This window comes from Eretmochelys imbricata, chromosome 8, assembly GCF_965152235.1.
Source record: "Eretmochelys imbricata isolate rEreImb1 chromosome 8, rEreImb1.hap1, whole genome shotgun sequence".
Lineage (NCBI taxonomy): Eukaryota > Metazoa > Chordata > Testudines > Cheloniidae > Eretmochelys > Eretmochelys imbricata.
In genome coordinates, this window is record NC_135579.1 from 32,474,279 (window position 1) to 32,496,729 (window position 22,451).

Consider the following 22,451-nt stretch of genomic DNA (forward strand, 5'->3'; position numbering starts at 1 on the left):
GTCATCAGCATGGACGTATGTCCTCTGGAATGGTCGCCGAAGAATGAAGGGGCATACGAATGTTTAGCATATACAGCATGTAAATATCTTGCGGCCCCGGCTACAACAGTGCCATGCAAATGCCTGTTCTCACTTTCAGGTGACATTGTAAACAAGAAGTGGGCAGCATTATCGCCTGCAAATTGTAACCAAACTTGTTTCTCTGAGCGATTGGCTGAAGTAGGACTGGGTGGACTTGCAGGTTCTAAAATTTTACATTGTTTTATTTTTGAACGCAGCTTTTTTTGTACATAATTCTACATTTGTAAGTTCAACTTTCATGATAAAGAGATTGCACTACAGTAGTCATGTTAGATGAATTGAAAAATACTATTTCTTTTGTTTTTTACAGTGCAAATATTTGTAATAAAAAATAAATACAATGTGAGCACTGTACACTTTGTATTCTGTGTTGTAACTGAAATCAATATATTTGAAAATGTAGAAAACATCCAAAATATTTAAATGGTATTCTGTTATTATTTAACAGTGCGATTAATCGTGCTATTAATCGCGATTAATTTTTTAATCATGTAATTAATCGCGATTAATTTTTTTAATTGCTAGACAGCTCTAGTAGCCAGGCCTTGTAAGTTGTGTACAGTTAATAAACGCAATTATGAGAGACAAACTGCCAATGTGGTTATTTCCTATTTTCTTTGTTGCATAAAGAACAAGTATCACAAGACTCTTCATGTAAGTAAAAATCAATTTTAAATGTTGTGCACAGACTATATTTGAAGAAAGTAGATTATAATTTGGCTAAATTATTAGCAATTGTTGTTTGTAATTGCTATCATATAGGCTACGGACAGGCTCAGGTAACTCTCAGATAGGGCTGTTATGACATCAGAAGTAGTTCAACCAATCACTACCCTTCCTCAATAGCCAATTTGCAGGCAACAATTCTGTTGGTTGAGGTACTGGTATGAGAGAGACTGAACATGCATCAAGAGTTTTCATTGGCAGATTAACTGGCCCACGTGGCACCGTTTCTGAAGATTCAGTGGCTGCTTACTAGCATGGACATCAGTGTTTGAAAGTCTCCCCATGCCACTCCTGTCTCAGCTACACTGCTCATTGAAGTAGCACTGTCAAGGGAGCTGAGGCCAGGAGCACATGGGGAGCCCATAAAGTACAGACAAGCTGAAACTCAGGGATTGGTCTCTCCCTGCCCTCCCTTCCCACAACACCAATAAATTGATCGTAAATTAAGGGCCAGATTCACTAGTACACATCAACAGCTTTGTGCTGCTCTGGTGATACAAAGCTGCTGTAACTCCATTTTACCTGTCTAGTGCATTCTGACTGCTATGGTGTGCTAGTGAATCTGCCCTTTAAAATAAAGTAAAAAATATCTCAAGGTTAATATTACTTATCCTCAAATCATTAGAAATACTGCATGTTCTCTGCCTCAGCTGAGTAAGCCCTTGGAGCTATGATCAGTGCTTTGCTAAAGTGTCAGTATAACCTTAACTGAGCATCCTGAGTTTATAATGCTTGGTTTAGCAATAATTTAAAACATCCCTGTGACATGTTTACCCATACGTTACTGAAATATTCACTTAGCCATAACTCTATTCTAACAATTGTTTGTCTGGAAATATATATATCATGGACCAGAATCTAATCTAATCAATGTGCTTATTTCCACAGAGCAAGAGATGTAAATTAATTTGGAACCAGGCATTCCATATTAGTTGAAGTTAAAAAATAAATAAATAAAAATCCCCAAACTAAAAATGTTTAGAGTCCAAACTGTCTTATCTCAAGCTTGGAAGAATCTTTGAAATGAAGCTATGTCCCATAACAGAAACTACTTTTTCCTGAGGAAAATCTTGTGTGACAGTCTTCAGTGCACTAGATGTCATGCCATTAGTTTGGGGACAGTCAGTGTGTCTACGCAATTTGCAATAAGCATTGAAAGTAGAGTTGGAAATAGAGAACCTTCTTGTGGAAATCAGTTAAATGTTCTGAGATAATTTAGATGAACCCCTCAGTGCCTACCTTTGATTCTTTTTCAGAACTGTTCTGAGGCTACTCCATTTCCTCAGTACCTCACAGGCCTGGTCTACACTGCAGGGGGGGGGGGGGAATCGATCTAAGATACGGAACTTCAGCTACGAGAATAGCGTAGCTGAAGTCAACATACTTAGATCGACGTCCCTCAGCATCTTCACGGAGGTGAGTCGACTGCTGCCGCTCCCCTGTCGACTCCGCTTGTGCCTCTTGCAGAGGTGGAGTACAGGAGTCGACGGGAGAGCGGTCAGAGATTGATTTATCGCGTCTAGACTTCACGCTATAAATCGACCCCCAATAGATTGATCGCTACTCGCCGATGCAGCGGTTAGTGTAGACCTGGCCACAGAGTCAAGAACTAGAACAAATTTTGAGGTGAAGTAAGTTACCCCTAAGAATATCTTGAGTGTCTGCAGGAACCATCAGAGTTTATAACTCATTGTTTGGCAGTAATTATATTTTTGGTTTTGTTCCTGTTTTGCTTTGTTTTGTTTTGCACCAGTTGTGACAACCATACCATTGAAGTAGCTTGAATCAGTCTGCATGGATGCCCTTGGAGCATGCCACAAGAGTAGCTTTTGTAAAAGGAGGGAATTGTTTGAACTGGAAGATAAGTGTTTTCTCTGATGAAAAACTCCTGTTCTGTTTTTCTAAAGTAAAAGGACAATCAAGTTCTTTTCTCCAGAATCTTTCAGTCTATCCCATTTATTTTGGAAATCTTAAGGGATATTAGTGCAAGTGTGATAATTTCTTTACATAAGTGGGTTAGAGGAGGGCAGAAGGCATATTCATCTGACCAGTGAGAAGCCAATAATTAGTTGACTATACAACTATCAGAGCAATGGCATGGTCAGTAGTGAACATTGCACAAGTTATCTTATACATAACCATTTTCCACAGCCTTGAAATAATGTTGCAGAGTATACAAAGTTTGGATTATTCTCTGTGTTCATCAGCTCTTTGTAAACATACTCAAATCCTCCCAAGGTTAGGTTATTTTTATTGAGCTACTCACAAACTTTTCCTGCATATTGTGGACTAGTATATGTATAGAATAAAATAGAATAGGCTTATAGGTTGTACTGGTATAACACTAAGAAAAGGAGTACTTGTGGCACCTTAGAGACTAACCAATTTATTTGAGCATGAGCTTTTGTGAGCTACAGCTCACTTCATCGGATGCATACCTTGGAAACTGCAGAAGACATTCTATACACAGAGACCATGAAACAATACCTCCTCCCACCCCACTCTCCTGCTGGTAATAGCTTATCTAAAGTGATCATCAAGTTGGGCCATTTCCAGCACAAATCCAGGTTTCCTCATCCTCCGCCCCGCCCCCCCCCCCCCCCAAACACAAACTCACTCTCCTGCTGGTAATAGCCTATCCAAAATGACCACTCTCTTTAAAATGTGTATGATAATCAAGGTGGGCCATTTTCAGCACAAATCCAGGTTTTCTCACCCCCCCCACCCCCCTCCAAAAACCGCACACACAAACTCACTCTCCTGCTGGTAATAGCTTATCCAAAGTGACCACTCTCCTCACAATGTGTGTGAAAATCAAGGTGGGCCATTTCCAGCACAAATGCAGGTTTTCTCACCCTCCCCCCCCACACACACACACAAACTCACTCTCCTGCTGGGGGGGGAGGTGAGAACCTGCATTTGTGCTGGAAATGGCCCACTTGATTATCATGCACATTGTAGGGAGAGTGGTTGCTTTGGATAAGCTATTACCAGCAGGAGAGTGAGTTTTTGTGTGTGTGTTTTTTTGAAAAAAGGGGGTGGGGGGGGTGAGAAAACCTGGATTTGTGCTGGAAATGGCCCACCTTGATTATCATACACATTTTAAAGAGAGTGGTCACTTTGGATGGGCTATTACCAGCAGGAGAGTGAGTTTGTGTGTGTGGGGGGGGGGGCGGAGGGTGAGAAAACCTGGATTTGTGCTGGAAATGGCCCAACTTGATGATCACTTTAGATAAGCTATTACCAGCAGGAGAGTGGGGTGGGAGGAGGTATTGTTTCATGGTCTCTGTGTATATAATGTCTTCTGCAGTTTCCACAGTATGCATCCGATGAAGTGAGCTGTAGCTCACGAAAGCTCATGCTCAAATAAATTGGTTAGTCTCTAAGGTGCCACAAGTCCTCCTTTTCTTTTTGCGAATACAGACTAACACGGCTGTTACTCTGAAACCTGGTATAACACTGTTATTACGTAATGATTATATAATATTTTAACGTAGCTTTCTTCCTCTTGGAGTTTAGTCTGCATCTCTAAAATGTCATTTGAAGGATAGATAATTGTTTCATTCTTCTATCACTTGCCAGTGCTCCAGAGCATGGAGAAAAGCCGTTTATTACAGCTATATGACAGGTGGCATCGATATCTTCTTCACTGAATGCCATAGACTATGGAGTATTCCAAGTTGGTTCAAAAGAACTAAAATGGGAAGGCCATAAGCAGGGGTTTGTATTGTTATTTCTCGAGAGTATTCTCACTAGTGATGAGTTGTTACTCCAGGCATGTAGATCTATGGAGAAAGCAGCCTTTTGGGAACACAATTTGTATCTGAGCCATTTTTTATGTCTGTCTAAGTATTAAATGATTTGTGTGAATTTTACATGTTATTGAATGTAAAAGACTTGTTTATCAGAATGCATTTAGCAAATGTCACATAATACAATATTAAGCAAAATAATCTGTACTGGGAAAAAGGTTGGAATGAATATTTAATTTCTAGATCTATTTTAGATACCCTGAAGACAGGATACACAGAAAATGATATTTTAAGTAACTGAAATATTGTGGACCATCTTTGAGTGAGTTCTCAAAAGTAATGGCACACTGTTTTATTATCATTCACCTACATGTTTTCCATGCACTTTATTCAGGAAGAGATTCAACGCCGGTTTGCTGTATGTTTGCTAATTTTTAGAATATTATTAGTTCACTGCTAGCTGTATAAACACCTAAATGTCTGTGCTAAGTCATAGCTGAATAATCCAAATTAATTTTTGAAATCTCTTTTTAAGATAAATTAAGTGTATAATAAATGTACAAGTCATCAGTACATACAGGACAAGTTAAGAGATTGTTTAGTCTTTCAGATTCTCTGACATACAGATTAGTCTCATATTTTACAGTATTCCATTATATATCCTATACACATAATCAAATCCAGCTTGTTGGTTTGAGAAGTCAGCAGAACATACTAAAAATATGCTCCATACATTATTAAAAGGCATTACTATCAATCATATTACAAACTGATTGCCTCATGTAGAAAAGGGCAATCAAAATGTAGATGTAGTGGCTGTACATCTACAGATTCAGGCACTAAGGAACATGCATATGTGGTATTTGACTTACCTCTGTATAGGAAATGACTTGATGCTACCTACTTGATTTATTTTGAGACACGAGCCGCTACATCCCTCGGTATGTTAAACTGTTCCTGAAAGTTCTGGATGGCTCATTTTCCTTAGATTGACTCCTAGTGCTAAATCATTTATTTCTAAAATGAGTCACTTTATGGGGCTTGTGATATACTGAATATCTGCACGCTTATGTACAAACACTTTCTCAATATATTTAGAAAATTAATGTTTAGCATTGTCACTGTAATGATTGTCTATAGCAGATTTTATTCTATAGCAGATTTTATTTATAAATGTCTGTTATGGTAAAGGAGTTTTCTATTCATTTAACATATAAAAAAATAACGTCAGTGCACGTTGTGTCAATGAAGGTGTCTCTTTGTTTCCACATATCACACAAAGTATTCAGATGATACTGAGTCAGATGCCTGTCCTCCTTCCATTGAAGTTAAAAGGAGGAGCGCTTCTACTTACTTCAGTGGGAGACGGAGAAGGGTCCTAAATAGTCAAAGAGATAATCTGATGATTTAGCAGCTAGAATCTCAATATGTTGCTATACAGGAGAAATAATAATAAAGCTTTAAAGACCTGAGACAGATAAAAAAGGAAATTCTGAACCCAGCTGTGTCAACTTTGTCTTTTGTGCTTAGACATCATAGCACATACTGATGATTTGTCTGCTGAGCCCTCAGAACTCTGAGAAATCACACATACAGCACCAATTTCTTCTCTCAGTAACACCTGTATAAATCTCCATTTCAGTCAGTGGAGTTACTCCAGCTTTACGCTGATGTAAATGAGAGCAGAAATGAGCCACATCGTACTTGCTCCAGTGCATTGAAATAAATGTTTTAAATAGAGAACAAAGTGACAGTCTTACCTGGGAATTGGTTTGCTTATGTATTTTGTGTTAGAAATGCCTGGTAATCAAAATGTTTTAGAATGTAAAATAAAAACACTGAAGTGGAAGTTAGATTGGCTCCTGTCTGGGCAGGGAGTTAGGCAGGCATTATGAAGTAACTGCAAGAAAAGATTGAAAGAAGCAATTGTAACACAGCTGGACAACTCCTCCCTTATGAAAATAATGGGATAGAAAGAGAAAGTGTTGTGTCTCTTGTTTTCCCTATTTGCCAACTGTGTAGATGTATCTTTTCACTCCTATTCTTGGTTTATAAAAATCTCTTTAACAATTTGTGCTCCCCGCACATCAACCAGCACATAACTGTGTTGAAACTTGTGTTGAAAAGATTTTAAAAATATTTTCCTTAAACAGGAGAAAACTAATGAAGATGGTACCTCCATGATCCTATTTCTGAATAGCCAGTCTGTAACTATTCACTTTATTGTGATTTGATCAAATGTCGGCCCTCTTCTGTTAGCTGTGTAGTTTCCCTCATTATCAACACTGGTGGTAGTCCACGCTTCTCTGAATGTAGGCAAGAGAATTTAGGGCATACTTCGCTCCACATACCACTTGCAGCTATTGCCACACATTTTAGAGAACCCTACAGTAGAGGCTGAAGTGGAAGACTTTCTATACATTACCCAAAATAATTATTTGTTGGGATTCCTGGGTTCCATTCACAGTTCTGCTATTGGTCAGTTTTGTGATTATTATTACTTTTGTAACCTATTTAAATATTGATACATTTATATTCAGGATCCATGCTGATCCACTGGGATGGATTTTTTTGTATTTACCCATGCTATACTCACCTTAGGAGTTGCATACCCCGTAATACCTACAGATAGTGTCATGTTTCAAGGCTAAAATGTCTAGGTTGGTCAATATCTGATTTTAATCAATGCTTGATATCCATATAATTCCCCTTCAACCCTTCCAAAATGCAGCTGTCAAGTATCTTATTCATCCATAGATCAGACCACATCACTCCTCTTGCCTAATCCCCCACTGGCTTCCTCAGTTTAAACTTTTTACATGAAATCCTCATTCCATTAAAGTCAATGGCAAAATTCCCATTGACTTCAACAGGGCCTGAATGTCATCCTTTATCTTTGCCTTCAAAGCCCTACACTATTCCATCCCAATTAGTGTAATTTTTAAAGGTGTCTTTGTTCATTTCTCCAATTTCACCAACCTCAGTGCATCTGTGATTTCCTTTCTCTGTCTTTGTGCCTTCTTCCCGGCATCCTCCTTTGCATGGAACATCACCCTAGTCCAAATATGCCAGGCCTCCGCTCTCTCTTCATTTATATCCCTCGTTAATGTCACACCTATTTTGTGACCCTCCACAAATGTGTATGCTAAGTTATGTCAGACACCCCACATTTTTGCTTTGTTTAGTCCTTTCTCTGGGTTTCCTAATGGTTATGACTTATTTTTTTCTAATCCCTAAATTTTGAGCTCTTTTGGAGAATATTTTGCGTGTATATTGGTGTCTTGTAGAGTGCCGAGCACATATGCGACACACAAAAAGAAATAATACACGCTACTCCAGGAAGCCATCAATTATTCCAGGGAGTGGTGGCCCCAGGTAAAGGGAGTGCAAAAGTGTCTTAAAGCCACATGCCCCACCCCATTTTCCACCAAGCACAGCGTAATCAGACTAAACAATCTGCCCCATAACATCTCCATTAAATACATTGATAGTGATGTTGGAAATAAATATGCTGTAGATAGTTGAAAAAAATTGAGCAGGAATACTGTAAGTATATATGTGGTTTTATTTTGGGGGGAGGGTGGGTAATATTATTCTTTATACATAATTAAAAATGAATTGATATTTTAGAGGCATTATGTAGGAAGAAAGTTACATGGACAAAGCAATACCGAAGCCACTAATGTTATAAAAATAGCAGGAAATGGAGGAAATTAATAACATGGCAATACTTTGTAAATATGTTTTCGTCATCACGATAGACAGTTTAAAAGAATATATTGCTTAGCTTAATGATTTAGAAGACAATCAGATACTAAAGAACAAATGCATGAAAATAGCTGAGTACATTGACTAAAAAATAATATAGGACAAAAACAAAGGAAGGTAAAATGCACATCGGTTTGTACATAGTTTAGATGTTATTGCTTATACTAGTTGTAATAAGGCAGAACATTATTTGAGAGCAGCTTAATTAATTTAATCTATACATATGGAAGGTATACAGATAATGAAATAAGATTACGTTTAATGTATTTCAAAATCTGTTTTTCACCCAAAAATGCTTACTTAGGGATCTATAAACATAATTAATTAAAAATAGGAATACTGGTTTTTTTTTGGCTGCATGTGATATAAATACATGTTGTGATTATTATTGAAAACCTACTGGGAATAGTAGTTTTAACAATAAATAACTGCTAGTTTTGAGGAATGTAATTGAAAAACCAATGTTCCAATTTTCATCAAGGTGATTTGAAGGACATCTTTAAAAATACATATTATTTAAACTATTTTTCACATAAATGATTTAACCAAACCATCTGCTAAATTTTATATTCAATTGTATACTTTTTAGGAAAAGCCTAAACAAGAAAGTTATTCCTTGTATGCTGTTTAATCTTATTCGTAACCCCTATTTTACCCTCAGCTGTTAGGTAAAGGGTCAGATTTTACTAACATGGCTAATAGGACATAAATACAGACATTTTCACATGGTGTACCATGTAAATGTAAACCTTTGTAGTTACAAGTTTTTGTAGCAGGAGAATTGTTTTAAAAGGCATGTAATTTATTAGCTATCAGTAGCTGCTTTATTGCCTTGCCGCGCTGCAGTAATAAATAAAAGAAAGTGAACTGATTTTACAAATGGCACACAAGGTGCACATTTTGTGAAAAAAGTCTTTTTTTAAAGAATTGGCATTAAATCCTTTTTTTGTGATGACAAAGAGTCTAAGAGTGCAAACTGTATTTTCTGTTTATCGAAAACAGTGTCTTTTTTTCTCGGGGGCATTTTTTCCTATGATCATCAAGGGATTTCAAAAGCAATAAAGTGTGGAATCATTGTTCGACTTGAACAGTATTAAAACTTAGGTTTTAATTTCAGTGAAGTAATAAGATTTGAACCTGTCTCACATTACAGCACTGTAAGGCATTTAGCAATTGTATTTTAAAGGGGGTTTTTAAAATGCAGCTCACTTGTAAGCTAACTGTCTGTCTAGTAATTAATAGTTTCTCTTCAGCACAGGCTGTTGTGATCTTACTAGGAAATCTCAGTTTTTGTTAATAACAAATTATGATAATTGTAAGGATGTTAATTCTTAATTAGTTTAAACCTTCAGTCATTTTTTGCTCTTTTCTGAGAATGATTTTAAAATGAAGACAAAGAAAAAAAAGTGAAGTTTAAGGGATTCAACATAATTTTCAGCTTCCATTTTTTTAAAAATGTGACATTACAGCTACCTGTAAATTTCAAGAAACTTTATTACCTGATTAAGAACCTACTTCAGCTTCCTGCCAAGAATGAATAAAGTATCTTATGCATACACACTGCTTATAAATCATGACTGTTTATTATTTTTACACAGAAGTACATATAGGACAACGCTGCATAGAAAGCTAACTGTTCCCTGTACTCATGTGTTGAAGCCTAGAACATTGAGACGTACCTGTACAGCTTAACAAAAGACATAAAGGTTAAAAATACAAATGTTTCTTCAGATCAGCTTGACAACAACATATTGGCTAATGAGACAGTATTTACCATTGTGAATAGCAGTTGAAAATAATTACATGCAGTTAAAAGAAAAAGTTTACACAAAGATGCATGTTCAAACCAGCCATCAATGTTTAACATTTGAGTAGTGAGCTATGACCTTTCATGATGATTTTGAACAGTAACTGCCTCCATTAGCCATAAGGTTTGTTTCTTTATTTTAGTAGATGGCCTAGATTGTAAATATTAGAGGATCTAAAATAAATCAACACATTATCCTAAGGATACAAAATGTAAGAGCTATTTGTGGTTGGAAACCTTTGACAGATAGTTTGGATGAAGCAGATGATTGCCCGCCTCTCGTATCTGGCCTCCATTGCTATGCCTGCAGGCAGTTTAGTGTTATAGTTGTATATTGATGTCAGGGTTACTACTGAGTGGCTAGCAATGACAGATGTCTATAATTACAGGCAATGCTTCCAGTATTTCAGAAGGGCCAGCCTATGTTGAACAATTATCTTATTTCTGGCTTGCCAAAGAGTGTTGTTCAAATTGCTAGTATTAGCTATGGGGACTGTAACACCTCTCCTAATGCCTTGGGATAAATGTGCAAAAGGCAGTCAGATATACAACTTAAATACAAAATCTTTTTAAAACAAGTAATACTGATAAGATTCAAATACTTAAGGCTTGATGCTGAAAGGTGCTCAGCACCTGCAGCTACTATTGAGGTCAATGGGAATTGCACATGTTGAACACTTCTTATAAATAGACCATTATCATTTAAATGATTAGTTTAGTTTATTATTTACATGTATCTGACAAAATCTTAATGCATATCAGAGTTCTGAGTGTGCCATTGATCTAGATAAAGTTAAGCACTTACAGTAGAATTTAATTTACCATCTTTTTATAGCTATAACTGCAAGTAGGAATATAACCCCTTAAGATCACTAGTTTTGTCTAAATGTAGCTCTTTTCTTTTGCAGTTTTCTGACTGAAGTGAAATTTGCTCTCATGTCCATATAATATTGGTTAAACTCAATCATTAAAGGGTATCAACGCAGTATTTAGGTTTCCCATTAAATACATGACTGCACATGGAGCTTGAATCTCTGATATAATGCTGATCATCTCCTGGAAACTGCTGCCACAGAGTGGGACACTGAAAACCTACAAATTTAGGCAAGAAGGATAGAAGGGCATGGTTCTGAAATTAATAGAGCTTTTGATGAGAACCACTGGTATTTGATCAAATGTGCATCAAAATGCACATACTTAAACAGATGGAGGATGGAAGTCAGAGAGAATGAGAGAATGCAATTTAAAAAACCCCATCATGGATAGTGACTAAGTAAATATACAAAGTATTATTTACAATTTAAATATATTTAAGTGGTTTACTTAATAGGGATGGATTTAACCAGGTGCTTAGAGTTAAACATGTGCTAAAGTGCTAGGCTAAATGAAGGCCTAATAGATCAATTAAAATGTCTAGCAGAAAAAAAAGGGAACAAAAATTTAAATTATCTTCAATTACGTGAATGTTTGAAGGGCCATGGATACATCTTGTATATTGATCATCCAAAATACCTTTAAACTAGTGACTGCTGGTATCTTCAGTTGGATCAAGTGTAACCCTTTTAATGCTTAAGAATTCAATATTTTGCTTCTATATTGAACGTCCAACTTCTTTTTATGATTATTAATCCAATATAAAGACAGAATGGAATTTTCTTTGTAGGCTTTTTACACTGGCTTCTTACTCTCTACTGTCACAATACATCATAATTTTTTTAGAACCAAATAGTAGATTTAGAAATGTCAATTTTCATAAATAAGCCTAATTTTCTGTTTCAGAGTGACCTCTTGCTCAGCTCTGCTTCGTACTTTTCAAACTCTCAAACTGTGAGGGTGGCCAAATTGGATTTTTTTCCTCTCTATAATAAATAAAAAGGAAAACTTTGTCCAAAGAATATTGTGCCTATATTTGGGCTGCACCCATAACCACAGGGCTGGACCAGCAACAGTCCCAATAGTTTTGTACTAAGAGCATCAGAAATGCAAATCACTCTCCAAAGAAACTCCTTATTCTCCTCAATGTGCCTTCAAGGTGGGCAGATACCTTCAAGATGGAAGGCAGGGGGGCAACAGAGATCTTGGGAAGAGATTGGAAATATCAAAGGCAGGATGAGGAAAATTAGTGGATTTCACTCCCCACTTCAGAGAAATTTGGTTAAATAAAAAGCAATTTCCATTAAAACGATTCTCTCAAGTGGGAAGTGCAGAGATGGACTTCAGATGGACAGGTGGGGAATTTGCAATCCTGGCACTATAGTTTCCTGTGAATCCTGTTCCTCCAAGTAAGCTAATGGGAGTAGGACAAGAATAACCCATGATGGTAGCATTAAGTGCTGATATCATTAGAAGCTGTGCAGATGAGCACATCATTTCTATGATGATAAAACATTTCCCCTGTGTTGTGGGGAGAGAGCACCCTTGATGCTGGCATTGAGTCAAAGGGATGTTCATACATATGTATAGTATGCTCATGCTTCTTCCTCTGGTGCTACAGCTGAGTTGCAATCACATTATTCTGATTATTATAGTCACTAACTACTATTTTAAAATGACATTTTATAGAATGCCTACGCCAAGCAAAGGATATTCCTCTACACTATTTTTATTAAACTTGATATACATCTATAATAGTATCATACTATTCATGTCATCGGTACCCTTCTTCCTCTGCTAGTTGCGGGGGCGGAGGCAGGTGGCAACAAATGGGAGAATGGTGTTTTGATGCCCACTAGAGGGTCAACTCGTCCCCGGTTCACATAGATTCTGGTTGAAAGTTCATAAATACCTATTTTACTTTCCGACCCTCCAACCCCCACAGTATCTGTATCGTACAGATGCTCCCCGGCTTACGCGAGTGTTCCGTTCTGGAACTCCGTGCGTAACTCAAATTTTGCATAAGTCGGAAATGTATCTCCAACCATTATGCAAAAAAACTGAAAACAAAAAACCCTCCTATTTCTATCTTACGGAACTTTTTTCATAAATGCGGATTTTCATAAAGCAGGTTTGCGTAATCCGGGGAGGATCTGTATTCCTAAAGTAGGGAGCTAAACATGCAGCTAAAGAGGAAATGGCTCACCTCGCTACTCAGCATATTCTGTTGGCCTGGTTCAGTTCTGAGCTGGGGATCTTGAGATCTCACTTTTTAAGACAGGTCCCTGTCCATGTTGTAACTGTTCAGGAATACAGGCATTCTTGGTAGCATAGTTCAGGGCCTGCACAGTGTTCTCCTCTTTGTGCTCAGATACAGGTAAATGAGTTTGGAAAGCTTGAATTATTATCTCAGTCCCTTCTCCTTACTGTCCTGGATGACAGTTAGCCTGATAGTCAATTCCTTGACCTATTAAGTAGGGACGTTAGCAGCTGTGTGCTGTATGTTTGTTTCTATGTATTGGGTTCTTTTTCTCTTAGCTTTTTAGGCCAACTATTTAAACCTGGAAGCTCATACTTTCAAAGTCATTGAGAGGGGATTTGGAAGTTCAGTTCCTGTTGATCTTACTGGGAATTGGGCATACAAATCCCTTAAGTAACTTTGGAAGTCTCATTCTGGGTGCCTAAACAAAGACACCTAAATCTATATTTAGGCACATGTATTTTTCAGATTTTTAGAAGCCTCTAAAGATCAAGCTATTTATTTAGGTGTCTAACTTAAGCACTCAGCTCCTGACCTGTGATACACTGGTAGGGTATGTAGGGACTGGGGCTGGCTCCACTAGCCACTTCAGAATAAGTGCAAAATTCCAAACTAAGGGCTAGGTAGTGACCAGTATATGGCCCAGCATATGCACCAAACACCAAGGAAATGTAGTCAGTCCCTCTAGGCCCCCAAACAGATATACTGTTCTGTGCAGCATACACTTGAGGAAGGCTCATACTGCTCCTTTTTGGAAAAATAGTAAGGAGTGTTCCAGAGTAATTCCACACCCCACCCACCCACCTCTTCTGCATTAACATCATGGTTCAAAGCTCAGCCTGCAGCTGTTACCACTTGGCTCCTGCCCAGCTGGCTTAGAAGTAGTAAAGGCCTAGTTTTTCCCTCAGTATCTGATGACAAAATACTTTAATGTTGTGTTCTACATTAGTACTTGTTCTCTGTAGCAAGGCCTGGAGAGTATCAGGAAATTATAACATCTTAAGCATTTATTGTGTGCCTAAGGGTAATAACTTTACTGTAGTTTTCTGAAGATTCATTATCCAGAATCTTAATTCATTATAACATCTTTTATGAAACATATAGAATCAACATTTTCTTGTATTTTCTTATTTGCACAGTGTGTGAGATTCATTGCTCTGTTTTAATTTGTTTCATGTGGTGCATTTGAGTACATTCCATACAGTGCCGTTATTGAATTTCTGTGACTGTCATTATATAGCCATACAACCTTTAGGAACTCATATTCTGAGTTTCCCAGTTCTGTAATCTGTTTCACATTTAAGGATTGACATAATTAGCTTCTTCAGAGTTATAATGATAGTTCCAAAAAACAAAGCTAAACATATCTAGGGCCAAAAGATTACATGAGCATAGAGCAATAAAACTTTAATTTTTACAATGCTTGCTATATTATATCTCTATATTTTCTTAAACTATAATTAAGTTCAAGCAAGTTGCTTCATGAAATTTTGTCTCTGCCCATGTATTTATATATCTCTCCCTCTTTTTCTCCCTTCCTGTTTTGTAGTGTAGCAAATAAACTTCAAATTAGTTGTGAGGGAAAGAATAGCATTATGTTATTTGAGTAGCTGATAAATTAGATGAATTTTGGATCACAGAATATGCGCTCACTTGTTCACAAGCTCAGCTATTGTCTACTGTAAACCTCTAAGTACTATTGAGTTAGTGTCAATGGTACAGATAAAGAAGGTATATGTTTTGACATTGGTTCACAACATCCTCATCCTATACATGCTCCTTTCCTTCTGACAATATTATTCATTTACTACCCAATTTACTGTGCTGGTCACATGCCTTCTTTTCACTATCATGCCAGTTTTTCTGTTGCTTGATTACTGTGTTATCCATCACATGTTTACTGTGTGAAATCATAGAAACAAAGATCCTAGCCAGTGCTTCCTTTATACAGTGTTCAGTATGCGTGGCAATGAAGGAGTCTCTATCAGTGTAGGGTGAAGTTACCACCTGTCCATATTTTCATCCCATGAGCTCAGCTTGCAGAATGGTTAAGTCCAGAATTAAATTGGGAACCTCAAAATTTGGTGGTGTTTCATTTTCTTATTGTGAAGTTCAGTTGCATTGTGGTGATGTTACAACATGACCACACAGCTCTATAACCTGATGTTGGGTCTGCATGTGAAGTTGCGATATTGGGGCCGGGCTGGGCTGAGAAAAGAGTATTGAAAATTCTAAAGATGGCAGAAAATTAATTATACCTTTGGCAGTTTCCTTCCAAATTATGCTTAATCCTTCCACTAATGTAAGGGTTATAAAAAGGGCCGGAATGCACCAGTATTGGTGCGATATTGCTGCCTAGGGTAATTTAGGATGCAGGTATTTCATGAAAGTATGTCACCATGCAATTCTTCTGTGGCTCAACCCAACTGAGTACATATATGGCACCTGTATTTAACTCAATGAGAGGAAGCAAAAGAACCTGATTCAATTTTAAATTGGAAGTTTAAAATGAGGGCACTTCAGGGGGGACCATGCCACATCACCCTAAGGCCCAACTGGCAATATTACCCTCTGGCCCTTAAATACATTCCATACTCTTCTGCTAAAATTTTGTAACTCATTTTATGTCCAAACATAACAACTGACTAATGACTACCTTCAGGAGTCCGAAAAAATGGTACTTACCAATGTTTGCATTCTGTTGCTATGGAGGCCAAAACTATCGAGTTGCTCAATGCAAAAGCATATTTCATTTTGGGTAACGATGTCACTATGTATGTTTAAAATTTTGTAGTTTCAGAACAAACCTTAAATCCAAGTAAGACTGTGTAGTTGACTAATGTCTCCTATACTGTATAAGGATATTGTCACTTGCCTCTGGAAATGGCAAATCTTAATATTTGGCTGAGAAGGAAAAGATTTCTGGGTTACAGAAGGAAAGCTAACCTAAAATGTAACGTTTCAGAGTAACAGCCCTGTTAGTCTGTATTCTCAAAAAGAAAAGGAGTACTTGTGGCACCTTAGAGACTAACCAACTTTCCACAGTATGCATCCGATGAAGTGAGCTGTAGCTCACGAAAGCTTATGCTCAAATAAATTGGTTAGTCTCTAAGGTGCCACAAGTACTCCTTTTCTTTTTGCTAAAATGTAACATAACTCCACTATTACGTTCTCCGCATCATAGGTAGAGAAGGAATTGCATGAGTGTGAGAAATGTTGGAACACAAAACCAGCATGCAGTGTTGGAACCAGCAAACCCTGGTTTTGTTTAGATTTTCACGTGTGTGTGTGTGTGTGTGTGTGTGTGTGTGTGTGTGTAGGGAGAGAGAGAGTATGAAATAAGTGGTACTGTCAGTGACACCTATGATTAAGGTTGTCTAACACTTTTTTATATCTGTATTACCTAGTGTTTATTGAAGATGGGTTTTAACCACTTGATTATCTACTTGCAAATTTGCTAAAGATTTATGTCATCTTACAAAATGTGTAGTAGTCTTTAAAACAAGCACTGTATTCATACACTGCCTTAAAATGACCCTGTCACATGTGAAAGCAAATCAGATTGTTGCTGTTAATGAGCTTTTCAATTTACTATTCAGTGGATCAGATAAGTAGATTTAAGAGGTAATGATCCTGTTTAGCACTCCAGCTTGGCTGTCAGATCCTAGTAGTTGAAGAAAATCCTCAGGGACAAAAGCGTTGACACAGTTCTTGATGGGATAATGGGAATCAAAGCTAATGGATGATAAAAGGAGTAGTAAGAGTTACAAGGATAATTGTGGATTAAAGCACTGCTCTTTGTCAACATTGACTGCTGTTCCAGTATTTTATTTGGTAAACTCTGATGTGGTGAGAGCCTCCTTTGACAACAGAACACAATGCTAATATAGCAGGTGAGCACTTGTGCTGGTATTTCCTATCACAAGAAGGAAAACATCTGAATATCAGTATATGTTAGTAAGGAATGCAAACCTTTCTGGTGAAAAGATTTGATGTGAAAAAAGTAGAAAACAAATACAGAGGTTAAACTTTTGCACACACAAAAATTGGATAGTATAACTTGTTTCAGTGGCATAGTATTTACAGTTCAAATACCAGACTCTGTGTTTTGAATATTAAATATGTATGTATTGTAAATGATAGTTCTTTAAATATTTAACATTACTTTTTTCAAGGTATATGAAGGGATTGTACTGTCTATAATAAAGAATTTTAGTATTCCAATTGTCTAGTTCACCAAAGATTTTGTCACTATATGATAGTCCTATCAAAAGTTGACATTTTTACATATACTGGAAATAAATATATCCTTGCTGGTATCTCCAGTTATTGCACAAATTGTATTTTGTCACGACTTTATTGTATTCCAATTTGAAATATGTAGGATATGAAAACATATCTACTTACTCCATCATAGAGTTAAATACTGGCATTTCCTAAGAGTGACTTAATGGGGTGGCATCACTAGCAGCGGTGGAAATGGGTATAAACAAGAATGATATCCTACCAGAAGTATTCAATATCTGTAATTCATTGCAATTTATAAGTGTGATAAGTAACGTTTCAGAATAAAATTGGCAGCTAGATGGCACCAGCCTTTCATCGTTGGGTGGCTTCAGTTACACGTGTTGTGACTTTGATGATCTAATCCTAGATCTTAATACATACTTGCCCTGAGCACATAATATGGCAGAATTACATACAGTTGGTACTCCTTTCTTTGGTGGGATTTAGGGTTAAAATAGGAATACTTAAGGACTGAACTAAAATGCACTAGTTGGTAGAGTTGTGTTTGACCCAGGTCTTTAATGAAAAGCAAGGGTGCTGTAGCTCAAAATGAGGTGCACAGGCAGAACAACATGAAGAATTTTGCCAAGTGCCTGTTCCCTCTCTCTCAGATTCTAGTAGAGTTCTATTAAGTAATTACTTTCGTGGTCACTAAAAATGTCACCAAAGTTTGTAAAGAACTTGCAGTAATGCTAACTGTGAGACATAATGCTACTGTATCTGACTTGACCTGCTGATTGATAAGTCATCATAATAACAGATCCCTCTAAATGGCAGAATATAAGGAAAACTTGAGAGTTAATCAATGTCCTGGACCTGGAATGAAGGGTGATCGAAAATCACACAACTCAATGTCTTTACGTTACTTGTAAAAAGAAAAGGAGAACTTGTGGCACCTTAGAGACTAACCAATTTATTTGAGCATAAGCTTTCGTGAGCTACAGCTCACTTAAAGCTTATGCTCAAATAAATTGGTTAGTCTCTAAGGTGCCACAAGTTCTCCTTTTCTTTTTGCGAATACAGACTAACACTGGGGCAATCTGACCATAAAAAGAAATGTCACAGTGGTCTGGAGAAGACAGACAAGGAAGCCTAGTCTGCCTTCCATTTCTTGATAAAATGGCTGCCAAATTATCCCTTAGCAAACACAAGGGTATTTACAGCAAAAAGGACAATAATCTATAAGTGACACAAATAAACACAATACCTTGTATAAGTGCTGTGGCACTACGGTTGATGGGTACCACAGAATTATGTTAGAAAGATAATAATTATCAGGGTGTTTTTTTTCACATGGATTGTTTCTTGGCTCTATCCTATTTAACATTTTTATCAATGACCTGGAAGAAACCATATCATCACTGACAGAGTTTGCAGATGGAACAAAATTGGGGGAGTGGTAAATAATGATGAGGACAGGTCAGTGATTGAGATCTATCTGGAATGCTTGGTAAGCATACAATACAAGCAAACAATATGCATTTTAATATGGCTAAATTAAATATATACATCTAGGAACAAAGAATGTAGGCCATACTTATAGTATGGGGGACTCTATCCTGGGAAGCAGTGACCCTGAAAAGGATTTGGGGGACATGGATAATCAGCTGAACATAAGCTCCCAATGTGATGCTGTGGCCAAAGGGCTCATGCGATCTTGGGATGTATAAACAGGGCAGTCTTGAGTAGGACTAGAGAGTTTATTTTACCTCTATATTTGGCACCGGTGTGACCACAGCTGGAATATTGTGACCAGCTCTGGTGCCCACAGCTCAGGAAGGATGATGATAAATTGGAGAGAGTTCAGAGAAGAGCCACAAGAATGATTAAAGAATTAGAAAACAGGATGCCTTATACTGAGAGACTCAAAGAGCTCAACCTATTTAGCTTAACAAAGAGAAGATTAAGGGGTGACTTGATTACAGTCCCCAAGTACCTACTTGGGGAATAAATATTTGATAATGGGTTCTTCAATCTAGCGAAGAAAGGTATAACACCTTGGTTTGGAAGTTGAAGCAAAACAAATTCAGACTGAAAATAAGGTATACATTTTTAATAGTGAGGGTAATTAACCACTGGAACAAATTACCAAGAGTTGTGGTGGATTTGCCATCAGTGGCAATTTTAAAATCAAGATTGGATGTTTTTCTAAAAGATTTGCTCTCGGAATTATTTTGGGGAAGTTCTGTGACCTGTGTTACACGGGAGGTCAGACCAGATGATCTCAATGGTCCCTTCTGGCCTTGGAATCTATGAATCTATAACACGGCTGTTACTCTGAAACCTTTACGTTATTTGGAAGGGAAGGGAAAGCCCACAATTGGATACATGGGGAATGCCTAGTTCTACCTGATTACATCAGTGAAAATGCAACAACTTACCAAATGTAAGCTAAGGTGCAGGAGCAACATTTAAACCTATGCTGCTAAGGCTAGAGAGTGGTGGAAGGTATTGCTTTGCTGCACCCCATTGAGGCTGCTTATAAAGTGCCATTACCTCCAAGAGAGGAAGTGGTTTGCTCACTAAACCACAGAGTAAGTGCATGCTTATACTGAGTATTTACCATTTCTGTTTGGGAGGATATGGTTAAGCAGGGGTGAGTGAAAATCTGTGAGCCCCAAATTCCTGAATCATTGCCTTGGAGGATGAGTCCTCTATATATGTGATTTAGCCAGGGCCAGATGGATTGAGAGAATAACCCACATTCATGCTTGTACCCTTTAGCTGCATAAACAGAATGTGGAACGGTTAATATATTTTTGAAATAACAACATTTTTGATACTCGTAAATGTCTATAATGTGTTACTGTTGAAATGTTTATTTTCAGGTGTATGCCCGAATGTCAGAAGTCTTAGGAATAACAGATGACAACCATGTTCTAGAAACATTTATGGCAAAAATGTGAGTTTGTGCTTGAGTTCTATTCTATACATTCTTTTGTTTTGTCTTTAATGTTTATCCATAATCAAAGTTTAAATTGTAAATACCCAGTTGAATTTTAATGAGAATAATTCTAGGTGTTTTCATAAATAGTTTTAAAAATTGAGACATGGGGTAAAAGTTTCAAAAGAGCCTAGGTGCCATTTTGGGCTCCTAAATGCTGCCTGTCAACGGGACTTAAGCTCCTAGGTGCCTAAAATGCTTTTGAAAATGGGATTGAGGAGCCTTGACCACTGAGACTCTTTTGAAAATATTGCCATTGGTCATTATGATCTTCAGTGTGGGTGCGTACACATGCTCCACACACATATATCATTTTTCTCTGTGGCTTAGCCTGCTAGGCCACCGGGCTTTCCTCTCACTTGTATACGGGGCAGTCCTCTCACTTGTACACTGGTAACAGCCACGAAAGACAATCAGCCAAACTGAAGTAACTTCGCTCTCTTTGGTGGCATCTCATCCTTATCTCCCCAGTTTGATACTCACCACATTACAGTACAGATGCTGGGAAGTGAGTGCTATGTCTTGCTTATAGTCACACTCCAGAATTTTCAAAAGAAAAGAGTTGGAAGCTCACTGAATGGGGCAAAATCCCTCCCCTAAGAAAATATAGATTCAGACAGGGATGAGACCATGGAAGACCAAGGTTTCTGAAGCAACTAGGGAAGATTATAATCACCAGCCCTCTCTCTTGTGATACTTCCTTAATAAATTAATTCTACCTGCTATCACAATGTTCAAATAGATGTTTTTATTCTCCCTCTAAGAATACCTCTAAAAAATTATCAGATATCTTCATGCCTGTTCTCAGGCACTCTCTGTGGTTTCCTGGGGGCATACTTTTCTTTTTCTCACATCCAGCAAGCCCCAGCTTTTGCAAGTTCTACCCTGTCTTTCTGCCAATATCAAGACTCAATGGATTCCCTTCTGAGGCAGACAGGGTTGCCTCTGAAACTGAGGTTTAACCCCTGAAGCAAGCCAAAAGAGTTTCTCAGGGAGGAGTAGGAACATCTGCTCCAAAATGTGAAGGCCCCCAGGAAAACACAGATTCTAAAGGTCTCCCTGTGTTCCTGGGAATGGAAAAGGAAGAGGGCACCTTTCCTTTCTATCCCTCCCAAATTGGCTTCCTCTAAATCTGGTCTATTTAGACTTACAAATGGTTTTCAATAGGGCATTGTCATTGCTAGGAAAACACCCTACTAGAACCATAAGATTAACTATAACCGGTTGATACAATACTAAATATAACAGTAATAAGTCAACAGGACCAGATGATATTCACCCAAGAGTTCTGTAGGAACTCAAATGTGAAATTGCAGAACTACTCACTGTAGTCTGTAACCTATCATTTAAATCAGCTTCTGTACCAAATGACTGGAGGATAGCTAATGTGACAACAATTTTTAAAAAGGGCTCCAGAGGTGATCCCGGCAATTAAAGGCCAGTAAACCTGACTTCAGTACTGGGCAAATTGGCTGAAACTATAGTAAAGAACAAAATTGTCAAACACATAGATGAACATAATTTGTTGGGGAAGAGTCAAGATGTTTTTTGCAAAGGGAAATCGTTCTTCACCAATCTACTAGAATTCTTTGAAGGAGTCAACAAGCATGTGGACAAGGGGGATCCAGTGGATATAGTGTACTTAGATTTTCAAAAAGACTTTGACAGGGTCCCTCAGCAAAGGCTCTTAAGCAAAGTAAGCTGTCATGGGATGAGAGGGAAGGTCCTCTCATGGATTAGTAACTGGTTAAAAGATAGGAAACGAAGGGTAGGAATAAATGGTCAATTTTCAGAACGGAGAGAGGTAAATAGTGGTGTCCTCCAGGGGGCTGTACTGGGCCCAGTCTTATTCAATATATTCATAAATGATCTGGAAAATGGGATAAACAGTGAGGTGGCAAAATTTGCAGATGATACAAAATTGCTCAAAATAGTTAAGTCCCAGGCAGACTG

The 22,451-nt window shown here is 37.6% G+C and overlaps 1 protein-coding gene across 5 annotated transcripts in view; it reads left to right on the forward strand.

The window, feature by feature from the left end:
• The window catches only part of RANBP17 (RAN binding protein 17), a 270,483-nt gene that overhangs the window by 128,064 nt on the left and 119,968 nt on the right, over positions 1-22,451 (forward strand). For 3 of the 5 annotated variants that reach the window (XM_077824282.1, XM_077824284.1, XM_077824286.1), the window contains one exon: positions 20,383-20,456. The exons of the other annotated variants lie outside the window; for them this stretch is intronic. In XM_077824282.1, coding sequence (XP_077680408.1) covers positions 20,383-20,456 — 74 coding nt within the window. The remainder of the gene's footprint in view (positions 1-20,382; positions 20,457-22,451) is intronic. 5 annotated transcript variants of the gene reach the window in all.